The sequence below is a fragment of the Vanellus vanellus genome, assembly GCF_965231255.1.
Source record: "Vanellus vanellus genome assembly, chromosome: 2".
Lineage (NCBI taxonomy): Eukaryota > Metazoa > Chordata > Aves > Charadriiformes > Charadriidae > Vanellus > Vanellus vanellus.
This window is the reverse complement of record NC_138906.1, coordinates 123148534-123167110: the sequence shown is the minus strand read 5'-3', so window position 1 is coordinate 123167110 and position 18577 is coordinate 123148534. Positions and strand designations below refer to the sequence as shown.

Genomic DNA, 18577 nt, shown 5'->3' with positions numbered 1-18577 from the left:
TCCAAGGAAAAGAGAGCCTGGTTTCTTTATCCTCAGCGTGGCTGCAAGGAAAAAGGACACAGTTTTGCCGTTTGAAGTACAAAACATTACTGAAAAATGCTGAAATCACGGGGGAATGTGAGAGGTAACACCTAACCCCCTGAGATGAGGCTAATGGTTCGTAATCCTACCAGTAGGACTGACACCTAAGCCTGCTTAGAAAACGCTCTCCAAAAATCCTGCCCTGCTTCTGCATTTAGTCATCCTGAAACACTGAGCTAAGCACTTCAATGAGGCCCAGATTTCAGCTCTGAAATGTATCATCATTTAGGTACAGGTGATTGACCTGCTCTTTAAAAATATATGTAGTATTTACAGGAAGCCACCTTTTGTATAGTAGCCAAGAGATTAGAGTTCATACACAGAACCAGGAGTCCTGGGCTCAGCATCCTCCTCAACCCCTTTCACCCACCCAAGGAGTGGGGCTGGGACACCTGGGCTCCACCCCAAGCCCCAGCCCATGGCATGCCACGGTTTTGCACGGGGCTGTGATTATTTTGATACAAAGATCCTGTTTAGACAGCGCAGCCCCAGCCTTGGATTCCCAACCTCAGAGCAGCTTCTGAATTTTGTTTTAGGGAGCAGCTGGAAAGGAGCAGGGCTGGAAGCCTCCCAGGGTAGCACTTCTCTGAAAGGGAACTGAGTCATGCTTCTTTTCTGTTTGCTATCTCTGTAGCCCTATGAATTGTGCATTTCTTTCCACGCAGTGGCACAGCTTCAGCTATGACTCCTACGGCAGTTTTGCTTTGAGCCTAGTTGCTAGGAGATGGCAGCTCTGAGTTCAGGTCCCCTCCTCACCACAGCTAGCAAAGACCTTGCATCCCAAATTTTCCACCTCTTTGCTGTGTATTGCAACAAGAAGCCAGAACGTGGTCTCCCACTTCTTGGCCTCATGCTCTAACACGGGAGATGGTACACGCCAAGGTGCACCAAGCACCCTTGCTGTGCCCTCTGGCTAGGCCCTTCTTGCTGTGCTCTGCTAGGAGCTCAGTGCATCAGCTCTGCAAGAAACTCACTGCCAGGTTTTCAGTGCACTGACTAGAGGGGCTCTAGAGGACATGTAAATCCAGGCACAGCAAACTTGTGGGTTCCAGACAGTCAGGAAAAGGAGACAATCCCTGAGATACTCCGCTGAGCTATAGAAGTTAGTCCCCTTTGCACTGCACCCCTTGAACACCATCTAGTCCTTGATAAATTTGCAGAAGATCCCTTACTGGTGTTTGTGAGAATAAAATGAGGCTCTAAGTGAGCCTATGGCAGGAAGTATCATCTAATTTTAGACATAAGGATGCAGAACATCTCAGCCTTGAGAGTGTTAAAGGTTTGGATGATGATTTAAGCTTTGTTGCCAAGATAGAACTTTACTGTATAGCTCATGAATATTTTCTCATAGAAAATAATACGTTTTCTTTTGTAAGAGACAGCAATGACCTTTGGAGATAAAAGGTAAATGATATTAAAGTTGAATTCCTGGCAAAAATACATTGCAATTTTGGCCCTTTGTTTAAGCCTATTATTACTTAAGAAAATGCATAGGAGACTACTTCGGCCAACTCTCTTAAAAATGCAAAGCTTTGCCTCAGCTCATATCAGTGCCCAAGAGGCCTCATTCTGATTGTTTATGGAATTAATTATCTGATGGTTCAGTGTTCTGTATTAAATATTAAAATTACTGTTAATAATATATATTCCTTCTCCTGAGTCATCTCAGTTGTGCCCAAGTCTCTTTCACCAATAAATATCTGAGACAGGAATAACTTCATCTCAGAAAAGTTGGTAGTGTCTTATTTGAGAGGTGGAACTGGCAACTGCTCCTGATGCAGACAGGAAAGCTGCTTCAGAACTCTTTTTGCTTCAACACAGAGACTGCATACTGAACTATTTGACCCCTCTGTGCTGGTATATATATTCTTATTTTTAAGTAAACACTGTAGAAAAGGTTTGAGATATTTTATTGCATGCTTAATAAGTTTGATATATTTAGCAACCACGAAAGGGTTGTGCAGAAGAGAGAGGCATAAAATGGACAAAATCTTACACAAACGGGAGATAATTATAACACATTGTTTTTCAGTTAACTACGCTGAAAAGGTCTGCAAACATTCTCACTGCTATTTTTTTAGATACTGATCTTCCATAGATCCATTTTATTTGAAATCACTGAAGTATATTTTCATCAGAGTGTAAAATCAGGCCCATAAAAAAAGTCTACAATTCAAAAGCAACAAAGAAGAATTTCAAATACATTTGCAGTCTAAATCAGAAATTCTAGCACTCGGGTCCCTGCGGTGGGCTGAGCAGTCAACACACTGATAATTTTCCTTGTTTCCAGCTACTAAAACATATGAAATCTTCTCTTAATGCTTTTCTTTTTTTCACTTGTGTCATTACTAAAGTTGCCACAGGGGCATTCTGTGATCATGAGTGGAGGTGAAGGTGCTCTACGCAGTAGCTACAGTAAGCGCTGCTGGGGAAAAATGCACTTTCACCTGAAACATGATCTCCTTTAGGGGAAAATTGGAGGGCTGTTGTGCCAAATCCTGTTAAATATTATGCAAGTATCTAAGAGGCAAACAGGGAACATTGAGGGGAACTCATGATATACAAACAGTCACTGCTCATACACAGATAACGAACGCTTTCAAGTCACTTTTGTAGAGGCATCCTTACCGCTTGGCCTTTGTGTGGATGGACACTCACTCAGCCCTCTGCAAACACAGGAAATGCTTTATTCCATTCCTCTATTCCTTCTGTCATTTCTGAGGCTGATACATGAAAAGAAGTAGTCAGTGCATTCTGTATTGGTTTGTCTTATCGAGAAAGATATGATTCTCTGGCTTGGAAGAGTCATTCCTGTACTCAGAAAGTAATGGCTTTTTTTCTGTCCTTTCCCACACTATTTCTGGACAGAGTTGGGTTTTGCAGGAGACTCTGAGCTCTTCAGAGTGAGAGGATGCATCTTCTCCTTTGAGAACCAGTATGGTTGGCTTGTGGAGCACAAATAAATGAATATTCTCAGATTTGTAGGAAACCTGTATATTTGCTTATTTCCATTGTTTCTTTTCAGCTGATATTTTGTCAATCAGAAACACATCTGTGCTTGTTTAACATATATTATACCTTTCTGAAAGCAATAGATGTGGAGTCGTAACAATGGAAAAGACCCTCTCGTGCAACGTAAAATGTAACAATAATTCAAAACCTTTTCTTGTTTTCGCAGGACGAGGCTGCTCCAGCTGACAAGCAGTACAAACAGGAGCCAGCCCAGGTCACTTACTCAACATCAGCTGTTTCCAGCACACAGGAGGTGTTGTACATCAATGGCAATGGGACCTACAGTTACCATAGTTACAGAGGGCTCGGAGGTGGGCTGCTAAATCTCAACGATGCCTCTAGCAGTGGTGAGTTTCCTTACAATGTGCCTGTGTGTGTATGTGCTCATGTGTACGTTTCCCCCTGCTGTACAGAAAGCTACTCCAAGGGGTACAATATCCATAGGCTATTATCAGATAATGAACAGGAACACAATCCTGCAAACAGCTACTGCTGAGCAAAATACTTGCTCACTGTATGCTAGTCTCAATTCTTTCTGTTTCAAGGGACTAACTCACAATAGGGCGAGACTGAACCTGAAGTCTCTAACAAAGCTGAGTAAAAAATGCCAGGTTAGATCTTCAGTCGATTTGCATGACTTTATGAGGACCTACCCTGTCATTATTGTCCTCTCTTACACTGATCACAAAATGAGGCCGTTAGTATTTTTGTGGCTGGAGTTTGAAAACACTGAACTCCATATTTTGTAACACAAATGAATTGACCTAGATTTCTCACGTGGTCTCTCTTGCTCAATTTACTGTGGATAAGGATCTGGCATACCAAGTGTTAAATGAGAAATCAGCATATTCATAGAATTGTAGAATCACAGAATGGTTTGGGTTGGAAGGGACCTTAAAAATCACCTAGTTCCAACCCCCCTGCAGTGGTTAGGGACGCTTTCCGCTTGATCAGGTTACTCAAATCCCATCCAACCAGGCCTTGAACACCTCCAGGGGTGGAGCAAGTACAACTTCTCTGGGCATCATGTTCCACTGTCTCACCACCCTCAGAGTAAAGAATTTCTTCCTAATATTTGATCCAAATCTACCCTCTTTCAGTTTAAAACCATTAACCCTTGTCCTATCACTACCCTCCCTGACAGAGTCCCTCCCCATCTTTATATATCCATCTATTCTCTAGGCTAAAAATGATGCAGGTAATTATGTGTCACGGTGAGGTTGTATGCCCCTCTGACAAAAACAGTGGTGTCATTTATTTAGGCAACATTCCTTTCTTCTTACCTTAGCAAGCTTTTGTAACAAACAAATGTAGGCGAATTCTATTATTCATTTGAAATAGTCCCCCGTATTGATTTCATACAAATTCAGAGCAAAGGAAAAGGTTTGGCCATTCTGATAACAAGAATATTGTCTGTCTGTCAGAGAAAAGTTATTATTCTGGAAGCCTGAGGGTCTCTTGCCTCCAAGAGTGGTATTTAAAAAATGTCTCAGAGGACAGAGAAATCCCTGGGTTTTTGTCCTGGTTGATCCCCCTCTGGCGGAGGAGAGTGCTGCTTCAGGTATATGGGCTGACTTAGGTGAGATGGTAATTGTTCAGCTACAGCCTCTATATTCAACATGCTAAGCAATTTTCAAAACACTATCGGGGCTGCAGCCTGCAAGGAGTTATTGGTATGTGGTGTCCTGGTGACCTTCAGTCACATCTGCTTCCTCACCCCCTCCCCCGCAAAAAAACTCCTCAAGTGTCTGTGAATGATTTGCATTAAGTTTTCAAAAGGCTTAAAAAAGATATTTTAGTTGTCAAAAGTCTTTGACTTAAAGAGAGTGAATGATGATTGCAATTGTTTCCATATGCATGAAAAACACATCTGAGGTACTGAATATGATCTCTGATCAAATATTTCCATAAGAGTAAGACAGGCTGTGGAAATTTGCTTGTTGGGAAAATCAACAAGAGCCTTTCACATTGGGGCCAGAAGATCTGACCCAGTTCCCACTGAAAACAGTTGGCATTTGCTCTTTCACCCAACTAAGAGTAGGATGAAAGTCCCCATGTGTTATTTGTCAGCAGAAGCCATCAGAATTGTCCTGATTTACATAATCTTAAACTGTGAGGAACCACAACTGTTTTGTGTACTTGTTTTTCTCTTCAAATCTCTTGTAATAGGATACATTTTCATAACTCACATTTTTTGGTGAATTATAGGATTTAGGCAAAAGTATTCTATGTCACTTCAGCATGCAATTTTAAAAAATGAGATACAAATTCAACATCATAAATTAGTATTACTTTCTGATTGGAAGCAACATTTTCCTTATACCTATAATGTAGAGGACTCCAGTGTTTTTTCACAATTAAAGCTCAAGATGGATTTTGCAGGACAAACTGGTTATTCGGGAACTGCCAGTTGCTGCACAGCTAATGTAGCCAGGGAAATGTGCAGTGTACTGCATTTCTTTGTGTGGCATCACCAAGGTGAAGGGACCCGTGGATGCTTATGGTTTGCATACTAACATATGCTCAAATGTTTCTTCTTCCTTGCATTTCCCTACTTGCATTGGAAAATTTTGTCTGTATGTCCTCTTACTTTGGATGACTAGTAAACCATTGCACGTTGTTGTGCATGGTTGGAGCGTTGTGCAAAGGTGTCCGTCTTCTCCACGGGGATCCTGCAGGATCCAAAGCACATAAGCTCCATGAACGAAAAGCCTGCCTGCCAGCACTTGGAAACCAGTTGTTGATGCTAACAATCTAGCCAGCTGCTGATTTGTGACCCACCTGCCATTTCATGAAGATCATTAGGAAAGTTGTGGAAAGGCAACTCCTTCCGTTTCTTAGTTTCAGTGACACAAAAGCAATCAGTAGCCAACCTAATTATCTCTTAGCTATTGAGGGTAAAGTGCTCTGGATCCATTAGCTGGTTTCCCTATTGGAGAAACGGGAGAGCTTGGAGGCCGTTTTTTGGGGATCTGTCAGTCCTCTTTGATATGTCCATGGATATTTGCTTTTTCATTCGTAGACTGAGAAGAGTGGGTGGACTTGCAACTTGAGAGGGGTAACCATTGCCCTCCTGACAGACCTCACAGGACAGTTGATTGCAATCGTTACTCTGTTTCAAGGACTCTGCTTCCAAACATATGCAAGGCTGTTAGGATGGTTAACGAGTTCCCTGTCTGGAGAACAGGATATTTGCTTGCAAATTGTTTTCAGGACCCAAGAAGTAATTTAAGAATGCATTTCCTTTTCAATTTAGTAACCCATCAAATGTTCTTGTCACCTTTACAAATGTTCTAGTGTAAAAATAAACATACACCTCAGTCAAGATGTGTGTATAAACAAATGCCGTCTGGTTTTGTGTATCTGTTAAAAGAGAAAAAAGGAGAAGTTGCAAAAGCTAGCTAAAACTCACTGCTTAAATACTTATTTCTGGACCTTTCCCCACAGTAATATATTGACTTTGTCCAATTAGCTCTCTATCTAGTAGTCCAACAGATGCATGTATTTTGTATGCTGTGACTCATTTAATTTGATTATTTCCTCCCCTATAAAGTTCATCCCCACTTTGAACCCATCTTACAGACTTAGCTATCTGCTCACCCAACTGTTTGGTGGCTCTGGCTCAGGGTCCTCTCTGTGCCTGCTGTTGCAGTGCTTCCCTTCTCAGCCTGTCCTTCCACACGGCTAATTACAGAACCATAATTAGCTCCTTACACAACTGTACGGGGCAAGCCTTCGTGCAACTGCTCAATATGAGCAAGCAGAATGCAACAGCTTGTATAGTGACCCCTCCTTTATTGTGGGCAGGAAAAAAGCACAGCAGGAAAAGCCTAGGGCTTACAGCACTTTCCCCCTGCTTTTAAACCCTTTAGGCCAAGCCAGCTCATCTGGAAAGCTTCACACCATCACCAAGCAATCTGTGGGATGACAGAGCCTCTGTCAGCCTGTAGATGGGCTGGGGACAGCCTTTGGACATGTTGTCTTTGATTCTTGCAGATGTGAAAGGAGAGTTGCTCTTTGAGAAGGGTGGATTTCCACGGCTCTCTTTTTTAAGGCTAATGCAGTTCATGCTACAGAACTGAACGGGGAATCTACAAAGTGGGGTAGCCCAGTAGGTGTAAACAAAATTTGCTTGCCAGCTCCTAGCCAGCTACAAAGGCTTCAGCTGGCCTGGCTCCATCACACCTGGACCAAGCTTGGAGGGCCGCCCAGCTTGAGGGCAGGAGGCTGAGGACAGGAGACAGACTGCTCTGTTGGGAGCAAAACCTTTTGCTCCCAACAGAAGCTGTAGAAGTCCCTGCATGCTGCCTGAGCCTCTCCTGACAGAGTGGGATCACCCTGCCTCCCCACATTTCTGTCCAGTGGGTTGCTGTCTGCCCTCTCCCCTTGACTGCCAGCTGTCAGCACTCTGAAGCCAGGGTGGGTTTGTCAGAGTCTTGCTCTCCGCAGCCGCTTTATTTCCTGATGTCCATTTTGCTTGAGAAGTGTGGAGAGTGTTTCTGCAGCCATTGCTGGGTTTCCTGGAGGTGATTTGGGGCTGTCTCTTCTGCATCGTTGCCTGGTTTTCTGGGCAGAAATGTCAGTCATTTCCCTTTGTGTGTGTAAAAAGAGAGGGTGTTTCAGACTCAGTGGCAGACTGGCCACACAAGACATGCCCTCATGTCATGGTAAGACAAAGCAGCTGTTGTGTCTCTGTTTCTCTATACAGATCTGCAGCCTACCTCCACCACAGCCACAACTCAGCACTGCATCCCAGGCACCACAAACGTCCAGTCCCCTTCCAGCTCAGGTGAGTCCTCCCGCCGAATCCAAATGCATTCACACCACAAGCAAATCCTGAGCCCTGGCAGGCTTCTCCTTCAGCCTCCTCTCCCACAGGGGGGGCCACAGACCGTGACCAACGGTCCCATGGTTCAGCTGGTAGCTGCTGGACTCCCACAACACCTCTCACCTCTCCCTGCTGCTCCCTTCCAGACGCCCAGAAGGGCTGTGCTGTCCTGGTCATGCCCTGCTTTAGCCAGGCCTCTTTACCCACGTGCAGATCGGCCTTCCTGGTCCTTCTGCCTCCCGGTCCTTCAGGCGGTGCAACCCTGCTGAAGACAACGGGGTAGTTGGGAGAAGCACCTGGAGCTGATGCTGAGAATATTCAGTTTGTAGCTAATTCTGAAAGTGCTGACTGGGTTACCCACTGCATGGCTGGCCATGATGTAGGGATTGAATGGGATTTTTGCTGTGGTTGCTGTCTCCAGCTCTTCTTTATACCTCTACTCTTGCACAGTCTCCTGTGTTCTTGGTGCTACCCTGATGACATCAAAGTGGAGAGAGAGAGGAAAGACAAAACAGCTTGTCTCTAACACAGCTGGACCCTGGGGCATGAAGAGATGCAGAACAAGGGCAATAGAGTTAGGAACCTGGAGACTCTCTTTAGTCCCATTTAAAAACCGCAAAATGTGGAGTTGGGAGAAGTTAAATGGTTTGACCTATGTTGTGGCAAAGGTGGGAATTTCTTGCTGGCCGAATTCTATATTAATATCATCCCCACGTTCCTCTTCCCCTTCCTCCTCCTCTTCAAATTATCGGATACATGACATATGCAAGTATTAGTCTGCTCCCACCATAGGAATGGAGATGGAATGTCTGTGGGTATACTTGGCAGTATCCTAGTTTTTTCCTTTGCACAAAGCTCAGGAAATAGCCATTAAGGCAAGACGGGTGTATGCTCCATAATTAATCTCCTATGGTGGATAGGAAACATTACTGAAGAACATCACACAACCATTTCATCACAAGCCAGTACGTTTGCTGATTGTTGAAAATGCATGATGTTCAGTGACTATAGGCATTTCTGTGTTTTCACATCTATTTCCTCAGGCAACACGGCAGGTTTTTTTTCTGCCAGCTAAACTAGCTGAAGGTATGTTTTCCAGAGGGAAAGGTGTAGAAGGGAGAAAGCATCTTAAAAGGTCTAATTCATTAGTCTAATTCATTAGTCCCTGTTTTCTAGATCTGAGATTTCCTGGCACTTGAAACAATAGTTTTAGGTGCATCTGCTCTGTGTTTGAGTGCAGGAGGGAAAGAAACATTGACAGATGCATCATATCACAATAAAACTTTCTTGCAATAATAAATACATCTGGTTTGGAAAAAAAGTAGCATACTTTGATAGTTGTTTCTATTTAGTTTTATTGGAGTATATGAGAATCTCAAACATACTTCTAAAGCCATTCGTGGGGAAAAAGGCAGAGAGGAGAATAGGTGCAATAGAAAAGATACACAAGAGAGATTTCGAAGCATGGGCATATGTATTTTTCTATAAATAAGTGCCACTGCTTTTTACATCTTCACTGGTGAAAAAGGTTGCTTAACTATTAATGAAAATGTAGAAGCATAGATGCTTAAGAACATATAGCTTTTAAAAATCATTTTTGTTATTCTAAATTATCATCTGCAATAGTGATAACCATTTTGAGAGTCATTGACACATTTATTATTCTTTAAGTAGTTGTTAATTATAAGATTGGTAGCTACCCAGTGACAGCATACGATTCTTAAGGGATTTTTGCTGAGACAGTTGATAGCGTCTAAGCAATCAGTAACAGCACATCTACATCTGACCCATATTTTAGAATTTGATATAAATCATGTTGATAATGAGTAGTGCATTAGGCAATAACTAGTTCCATTTAAGTCTTTCAATTTACAGAAAAGCCATTTGTCCAGCAGTGTATTTAATGGCAGATATTCCTGGCAGCTAATTTGATAAATGATTGTCTGGCACATGAAAAGTGGGTTTTCAGAGTTACCATATTCAGCTTGATGTGGTTCCAACAAGAACAATTTCACCTCACAGGGGAAATTAGGTCTATGTAACTGGACTGAGGAGGTAAATTGAAAATACTTCCATGTTAAAGTGTCAATCAGATGGCCTTAACAAGAGGCAGAGGAACAATACTTCAGTCTTCTCAGAGTATAAAAGAAAGGATCTGTCTCAGCAATTTGTTTAACCTGCTGCTTAAGAGAATGTTGTGCTGTTATAGAAACATGGGAAGTGACAATTTTGAATTATAATAGTATGCACTAAGAGAAATAAATAATTAAAAAATAAGTATCCTGTCTTCATCTCTGCGATATATGCTTAATCTTTTCTTGCACACTTTCAGAGACATTGTGGAACCTGATAATATTTTCAGTCAAGATTTTTAATTGTCCTGAAGTACTCCAGGATAGGAAGCACTATGCTAAAATGTGCAGTATCACTTTGGAGGAACCTGATACTGCAAAATTCATTGCAAAAATATTCAGATTTCTCTCTGTGTAAGGATATACTTCCTTGTTCCTGTGAAGACTGGCAGCTTAATAAATAATGTTAAGTACACTAAGGAAATAGTTCTATTTAAAGTAAGGACAGTTATTAAAAGAAATGGTGGCAAAGCTGTTCAGCTTTCTCCAGATTTAGTCATCCGTGGTGATGGCTTCTGGAGATAGAGCTACACGAATTGTGTACCTTAACCGGCTATTTTAAGCCTTCAGAATATTTGTGATTTATTTGTCTGGTTAAAGAAATTTCTTGGATATTTATTAGTAAAATTTAGGTTTCTGTGTTTCAATAGCTGATTTGCATAAAATGATACAGGAAAAATCTACACTATAAGAATAAGATGCATTTATTCCTTATGATCTGAATGCCTAGGTATGACTGATGAAGTAACAGGTAAGTTACAGCAATTTTAGCTTATGGCAGCCTGGTCAACCTTTAAGAATCAGTAATACTGCCAGTGATTGTCTGTCACAGCTATTAAAAGCTGAGACCAGTATAATACATCCTGGGTATAGTCTCTGAGTGAGATGTTCTCCCAGATATAAAGCTTGGGCTGTCATAGACGATCTTTGGAGGTGAGGTGAAGGGGTCACATAACATAATTAAAAGAAGAACTAAAATCCTTATCCCCACATCAAGCATGGCATGTTCTCTTTCTGCTCAGCTCTCTGCCAGCACATGCAGCTTCTCTTCCTGAAGAGACATGGGTATAGTCACTGCCCTGAAACCATAGCCATGAACACTTCTCTGTGCGTGTGGATTTCTTTGCTTTTTTGCTCAGAGGGCTTTTCTTTGAGGGGAAGGAGGACAGCACTGTGACTTGTTAAGTGCAAGGCAGGAGTTGGGGAGTGAAGTAAAATCCTATTTTCCTAAGATATAGAAATAATAAAAAAGCAAGTAGTTTTTGAAGTAGCTGGGGTAAGTTAAAATGTGAGATTCTAATTTCCTTTATTTACAAGAACTCTGTATACAGCAGAAATGTCCCAGACCAAGAGGAGTTCTGGGTCCTGATGGTTCCTTGTGTATGTAGAATTCAGATGTGCACTTGCACAAAACTTTATTTCCAGTACCTTCACAGATTGAAAGATACACATCCTGAAAACTTTCCTCATGATAGTTAAACCAGACATCCAGGAATACAGGGCCAGACCTTCAGTTCATGTAAATCACTGTGACCCTATAGATTTGTGAGGAGTTATGCTGATTTATGCATGCTGGACATCTGGACTTCTCCTAGTTTCCCTTTCAGAGCTGTGCTTTTACTTTGTGTCATCAATTTTTGTACGGAAAAACCTCAGAGATGTAAGCAAGCACATTTCTATGTATTTTCTACTTATGAGTGAAATAAACAATATCCTATTCAATCACTTTAAAAATCTGGATTACCAATGAGAAAAGCCCTTCGGTTTCATTTCAGAAAAAGATGTGCTCTGCCGCAGAAGCTCTGTTCTGCCATATATTGTGTGTGTGTTTTTGGCTGTGACATGAATGAGAGTCAAGGAAAGAACATAAAAGTTAAAGTGGGTTCATATGGAGCACAATGCCCTCAATATGTCAGTGGTAGCTTTTTCACTACCGCCTCAATAAATATAGAAGTCTTTAATGGCTTCTTACAGCCATTCAGTCCAGCTGGCTTTATGATTTGTGTACCCTTCTTCGCTGTGCTGGGTTAAGATTTTACTTAGAAATATCCTCTGAGCTTCTTCACACTGTGATGGTTTCCCTGCAGCGTGCGGTCACACCGAAACGAATTCACTGAGCTAATTGTCCTTTTTTTTCATCCTTTGTACACTGGAAGTCATTTCATTTATGCAGGTGTAAAACTGGGTAATACAGTTGTAAGGCTGAGTGCTGTTCATGCTAGTTGCATAGGAGGAAATGAGATCTAATAGGGCCCTTTCTGTTTGAGTAGTTTCTTTTCATAGTTCCAGCTCTGCTTTCATTCACTCAAGGGGAGATTCTCATTAACTTCAGTGAGTGTGGGGACATGGCAATCTCCACATTCTTTGTGATCTCAGCCGTATCTCTGCGTAAACATAAAGAAACTAAAATAAGTAAGGTTTATGACCAGATCTTCAGCTTCTGGAAATCAGTACATCTCTTTCCATTAGTGCTTAAGATACAAGTCTGGTTTTGAATCTTGTCATTCTGGTGGGCTTATTTAGGAGAACCTCTAGAGTATGAGTTGATGTGTTCTGTATTCTACAGTTGAATATGCTAAATTTTAAAATTTTTCCAGTCTTTTTAGGAAGCAATGTCCACCCAATGAGCCAATGCTGAGAAAGCCTTGGCATTGACATACATTGTTTGGACAAAATTGAAAAGCGACATTTTTACCATAGGAAAGCAAGATACAAGGCTTTGGATAACTTGATCCCAATTTCCAGGAGAATATGAAGATTAAGATCAGACTAGTCTGATCTTCTGCCTGCCAGAGGTATAGATTTGCTACACTGTCAAAATGAATGAAGAGTATTTTCCCAGATTTGCACAGAATAAACTGCTTGATAGGTATACTTGCCATCTGTACCCTTCTATGTTTAAAAAAGTCCTCAGTCCAATTCTACCTGTCCAAATTTACACTCCAGGAAGAAAAAAATGTATTGTGCTAAGTGGAGAACGCAAACATCTCATCAAAGCACCATATATCTTAGCTGATTAATAACTGTAGTCAAACGACCAGGGAAATTCCACACAAAGCCAATCTTCATGAGGGCAGGTGGTTTTGCCGATCACAATAACCTGCGGTCTGCCCCAGGAGTGCTGTCTTCTGCACGCAGCATGTGTGGTCTTGAGAATATTCACGGAATCACGGAGTTTTCAGAGTTGGAAGGGACCTCTAGAGATCATCTAGTCCAACTCCCCTGCTAAAGCAGGATTGCCCAGAGCACATTACTCAGGACTGCATCCAGGCGGGTCTTGAAAATCTCCAGAGAAGGGGACTCCACAACCTCCCTGGGCAGCCTGTTCCAGTGCTCTGTCACCCTCACCGTAAAGAAGTGTTTCCATGTATTTGAACGCAACTTCCTACATTCTCACTTGTGCCCATTACCCCTCGTCCTGTCACTGGGAACCATTGAAAAGAGCCTGGCTCCATCCTCCTTCAACCCACCCTTTAGATACTTGTAAGCATTAATAAGGTCTCCCCTCAGCCTTCTCTTCTCCAGGCTAAAGAGTCCCAGCTCTCTCAGCCTTTCCTCATAAGGGAGATGCTCCAATCCCTTAATCATCTTAGTTGCCCTTCGCTGGACTCGCTCCAGCAGTTCCCTGTCCCTCTTGAACTGGGGAGCCCAGAACTGGACACAGTATTCCAGTTGTGGCCTCACCAGTGCAGAGTAGAGGGGGAGAATGACCTCCCTCGACCTACTGGCCACACTCTTCCCTATGCAGCCGAGGATTCCATTGGCCTTTTTGGCAACAAGGGCACATTGCTGGGACATGGATGTCTCTGATGAAGAGTACTAAGCCTATTGGTATAAGGTGCCACTGCAACATGGTGATTGCTGCAGATTCTCTTGTCAGTGTTCAGGCTTTACAAGATTCTTGCAATATATTGCCGGCTTTATGCAGTCCCGCCAGATGATTGTGTACTCCTCACTGTAGCAGCCAGATTGTCACCAGCCTAATCTCATTCATGAGCAGCTATTTGTATAAGTGATCACATGGTGGCAGGGGTAGTTGAGTGAATGACCATTTATCTCTGTCTGTAAGGGATTCGCAATCTGGCCACATGCTGATTGAAGCATAAAATGTGAAAATAGATATCTAGAGAACATGTTTGATATTCTGTGATAAAGACTGCAAGTGTGCAGATTGCCATGAAGGCTACGATGGCAGCTGGAGCTGGGGGAGGCACAGGAGATGAACCTTCTGCCTGCTCACCAGCATCAGATCCCAGGGCAGTGTTGGGCTGCGAGTGGCTTATGCTGGTGGGATACCCCCCAGAGGGTAATTTTCTGCTGGCAGCGGACTTGGCCCTCGTGTTACGTAAGTAGAACTTAAAAAGTGTGTGTCGTATAGAAATATCAATCACTGTGGTTCCTGTCAAGGCAACTGGTAACTGAACAGTTATTGCATGTTTCTGCTGCTTCTTACTGGCGTGCAGCTGAGAGCAGATTTTGCTACTCTGCATTTGTAGCTACAAACCTGTGAAACGTCTTTGGCAGCGGGTCTGAAGCTTCTTTTCTTTTCCTTTGTTATCTGCAGGTCCAACAGATCTCAGTATGAAGAGGCAGTTAGCAACCAGCTCGGGATCCTCCAGTAGTTCAAGCTCTAGACCCCAGCTGAGTCCAACTGAAATAAATGCAGTGAGGCAGCTTGTGGCAGGGTACCGAGAATCAGCCGCATTTTTATTGCGTTCTGCAGATGAACTGGAAAACCTTATTTTGCAGCAGAACTGAGTCATGTGACCTTCACACTGGCCTGGTCTTATCTCAGAGTTTCCACTAATGACATTTTGATTTCCCAGAGCACACACTTCAGTTACTGCACAGTCTTTTAGGAGAGTTAATTACCATAATGCCACACTGTTCTTGATCCATAAAGTGATGTGTTAAGGTGCTTCAAGTGAACTTTGACCTCTGGTATTTCCGAGGTACTTTACTGTGTCCAGCCTATTGCTTTTGTTTTAGTGTGTCAGCATAAATATCGAAAAAGTGGCTAGAAATTAACTCGTTCTAACAAGTGGAGGAAACAGAAGATGCTGTGACGGTTTTAAAAAAAACACCATTGTTCAAGATCCAAGTGCAATATTAGTGGAATGTGATACTGACTCATTGGACTTAAAGCTGCAGTATATGGCAAAACGCTGCCAAATGTCCTGTTGCTACAGGGCACAATTGCAATTAAAAGGATCTTGTATTTTAAAAAAATGTAATTTTTATAAAAAACAAAACAAAAGATTTTTGTTTTCATTCAAGATTTTTCATTTTTACTTTGGTAAACTTTTTCACTGGTCCTGAAAATGTTTTGAGGAGCTATTGTAAGTCCCCCCTTCCTCTCTTGAACCCCTGACTGTGCCCTTCTACCCAACTTCATATTCTTTCTACAACGAGTAACTCTTGATGCTGGATTATTCTTCCCCCCTGTACTGTAAATTGTCATCTACGGAACACCTTCCAAAGGAAGCATGCATTTCCTGCATTCATACCATTCTCAACTCCATTCTGTAATATATTGCAGCTTTACTAGCAATTAATAAAGAGTTGAGGGTTTTTTTTAAAAAGACATATCACTGAGAAAAAAAAAAAGATAAATTGATTTCTTACGGTGAACTCATCGAACTCCATGATCACTGCTGCTGTCCTATACAAGTCCCTCTAGTTGTGATTGGATGTAGGTGATGAATGTTAAGAGGTTGCAAGTGACAATCTGAAAATTTGCACTCTTGTGTGTATTTATTTTGTTTTCCTTAATTTAAACAAAATTCTTACGGAGGAAGGTCATTGACACTTCTGGTATGATTTGTATAATTCCCAGGCCTAGCTAAAACCTGTACAAAACTGTAAATGGATGCAGCTGCAACTATAATAAAACTCTTCTTTCCCCTCCCCCACTCTTCCCAACCCCTCTATTTCTTATTTTATAATATTGATTACACATTAATGGTGTTTTCTTTGTGCACTACGGCAGGCTTATTTTTAAGCATATAGAAAAAAGTACTTTAGTTTATGCTTACTGTACTATCTGTTCTGTTGTTTAGCTTTTGTTGAATAACAAGTTTCTTGTGCATTCCTAAATTTGCCTTATTTCATGTACAAAATTTTATGTAATTCGGTTTTTGACAATGAGTTTAAGGCATCGGTGATATTTTATATCTACTTGTTACATATAGTTTTCCAAGTAATGACTGTGATTGTGACCAAGTAATGTGCACTTTTTCTTGTAACTGTGGACATTGCTATGCTTTTTTTTTCTCTAGTGTTTCTAGAATTACTGTTGCTTACAGTTATGTAAAAGAAAAAGAACTTTTGTGATACTGTTGGTGAATATTAATGTGAAAAAGCCTATGAAATATGAGTATTTTGGAGGTACATAGAGACACAAACATCTCTAAGTTGTGGACTGATGTTCACATATTTAAGTGAGAATTCAAAACCTGAGGGCTGGAATCATTTCCTCTGTTTTGTTTGGGTAAATAAACAGATTTCTGTGTTTAAATACATGATTGTGAAACATTATAACATTTAAATTGACATAGCATTTAAAGCTACAAATATTGTTGTCTTTGAACAGGAGAAAGGACCTCTCGATCCAATTCACGCAGACACCCAAACCTCTTTTCTCAAAAATATTGAGTAAATCCAGTAGGCTGATCAAGCTGGAGCTTTGTGTTAATGAAGAATGTCCTCAATAAGAGCAGAAGCGGGTGGTCCATAAATCATGAGATCTGAGTCAGTAGCACTGTATAATTTTAACTTGGCTGGACGCAACACCATTTTGCCACACTGCATTTATTCTTAGAAATCTATTGGATGCCTTTCTAAAGGCACTTGTTCTTGGATATGAGAATATTGTTGCAAATTCTTACTAGTTGCTACCCATCACTTGAGAGATGCTTTTGCTCCTAACATTTTCTCACTGTGCCTGTGAAGGCCTATAGCTTGTCTCTATCATAGATGTGTGGTTCCCTCAACTTTTGTCTCACCGGGGATTCAAAAGTCTGTTAGCAACCAAGTGCCTTTTTCTTCTTTTCCACTACCAAACATCTACAGCTTCTTCTGTCTTTTGCATTCCAGGAGGGGATGAAGCAGATACCTTGTGGCAGGTCACTATCTTGGCCTCATCCGAAGAAAAGCTCTGGCATAAGTTTTCCACAAAGAAGAAGAGTGACAACTATGCCTAGGTTTCAAGGTTTCCTTAGTCCTGTCGTGCAGGGCAGTGTGCCGCAAACTGCCAACTAAACAGCAACCAGCAGTTTGTTTAAGAGGCTGTTTGCCAGCCAGGAATGCCTCTCAGCTGTGCAGCCTTACTGCTTGTCAAGCTGTCTTGCTAAATCCAGATAAGGACAAGAGGCTAGAGGATGAGGAGGCAAGAGATTTGCTTTAGTGTTCCATCCTCTGACTCCTCTTTCCCCCAGTTACTCTTTCTCTTGAGGGGGAAATAGGAAATTTTTAGGGGTCACCGTATGACCTTCAAGGCCTATGGCTAGTCTCCCCTCTTTCCTGCTCCACCCCCAGCCTACTTTGATCGTTCTCCAAGTATGTCTTTTACGGCATGCACATCCTCTTCTGGCTGCCTTCTCCGAGATATTTAGAGCCTTCTTCAATCACAGGAGCGACTGATGTCCTTCTCTAAAGGCTTGTACAGATACTTAGCTTTCAGTCTTCAAATGATTTATCTGTGCCAAATTCCAGCAGACTGATGGGGTTTATACTCTATAGCTGTTTCCACCTCTAAGTACTGGGTTTATTCATCTCTTCTTTGGAACAATCATAGATTCAACTATATTTTTAAATTCCTCTTCTTCTAAGAGAGTTCTGAAATTCAGACCCATCCTGTGAAGGAGAGCCTATACATCTCAGTCCACTTTTGTGTGTGCAAATCTAGATCCAAGCATCGCAATTAAATTTGCCCTCTTGGACCCATTATAGGTCTCAGAGCCACCTACTCTCTGCCTGCTTTCAGTCTCAGTAAAGGTGCAGGTGGAGAAGATACTGCTCCAGCTATAGACTGAGTCGGGTATCCAGAAATAACTTCAGAGTTATTTTTTTCTCTTCGCCATATCTTCTGTAATCAATGACTGATCACCTCAGCCTGAATATTGCTGTTAGGAGAAGGTCAGTCCCTTCCAGCATGGGCACGTCCCCTGAGTATGACTGCTTAAAACTGCCTTCAAAAAAGCATTATGCTTATATCCAATATCTTTATTAAACTAGTACTTCAACTTGATGGATGTCTCACTACAGATCCTCGTCAGTGCAGACTGGCAACTGCTGGTCTTCCTTAAGACAGCCTCACATCTTCCCACTATCCTAGAGTTTCCTTGAGAGTTTCCTGGAGTTTCCTGGAGTTTCCTTCAGTCTTCAGGGTGTTGCTAGAAAGGGGGGGGATGGTGGGAGAATGTCATATAATGTCCCTAAATTCCCATCCAGAGTTAAGTACCAAACCGAACTGTGGTGTCAGCGGATTGAGTCTCTTTAGGCTTACATCCACAGTGGGAAGACG

General features: G+C 41.9%; 1 protein-coding gene across 5 annotated transcripts in view; it reads left to right on the top strand.

Annotated features, from left to right (window-relative positions):
• Positions 1 to 14811, top strand: part of NOL4 (nucleolar protein 4) — a gene marked incomplete at both ends in the record, with an annotated part of 194080 nt that extends 179269 nt beyond the window's left edge. For 4 of the 5 annotated variants that reach the window (XM_082499021.1, XM_082499024.1, XM_082499023.1 and 1 more), the window contains 2 exons: positions 3260 to 3440; positions 14618 to 14811. In XM_082499021.1, coding sequence (XP_082355147.1) covers positions 3260 to 3440; positions 14618 to 14811 — 375 coding nt within the window. Of the gene's footprint in view, positions 1 to 3259; positions 3441 to 7801; positions 7883 to 14617 lie in introns of all 5 variants that reach the window. The other variant, XM_082499020.1, reaches the window with a different exon arrangement.
• Between the last annotated feature and the right edge of the window lie 3766 nt (positions 14812 to 18577).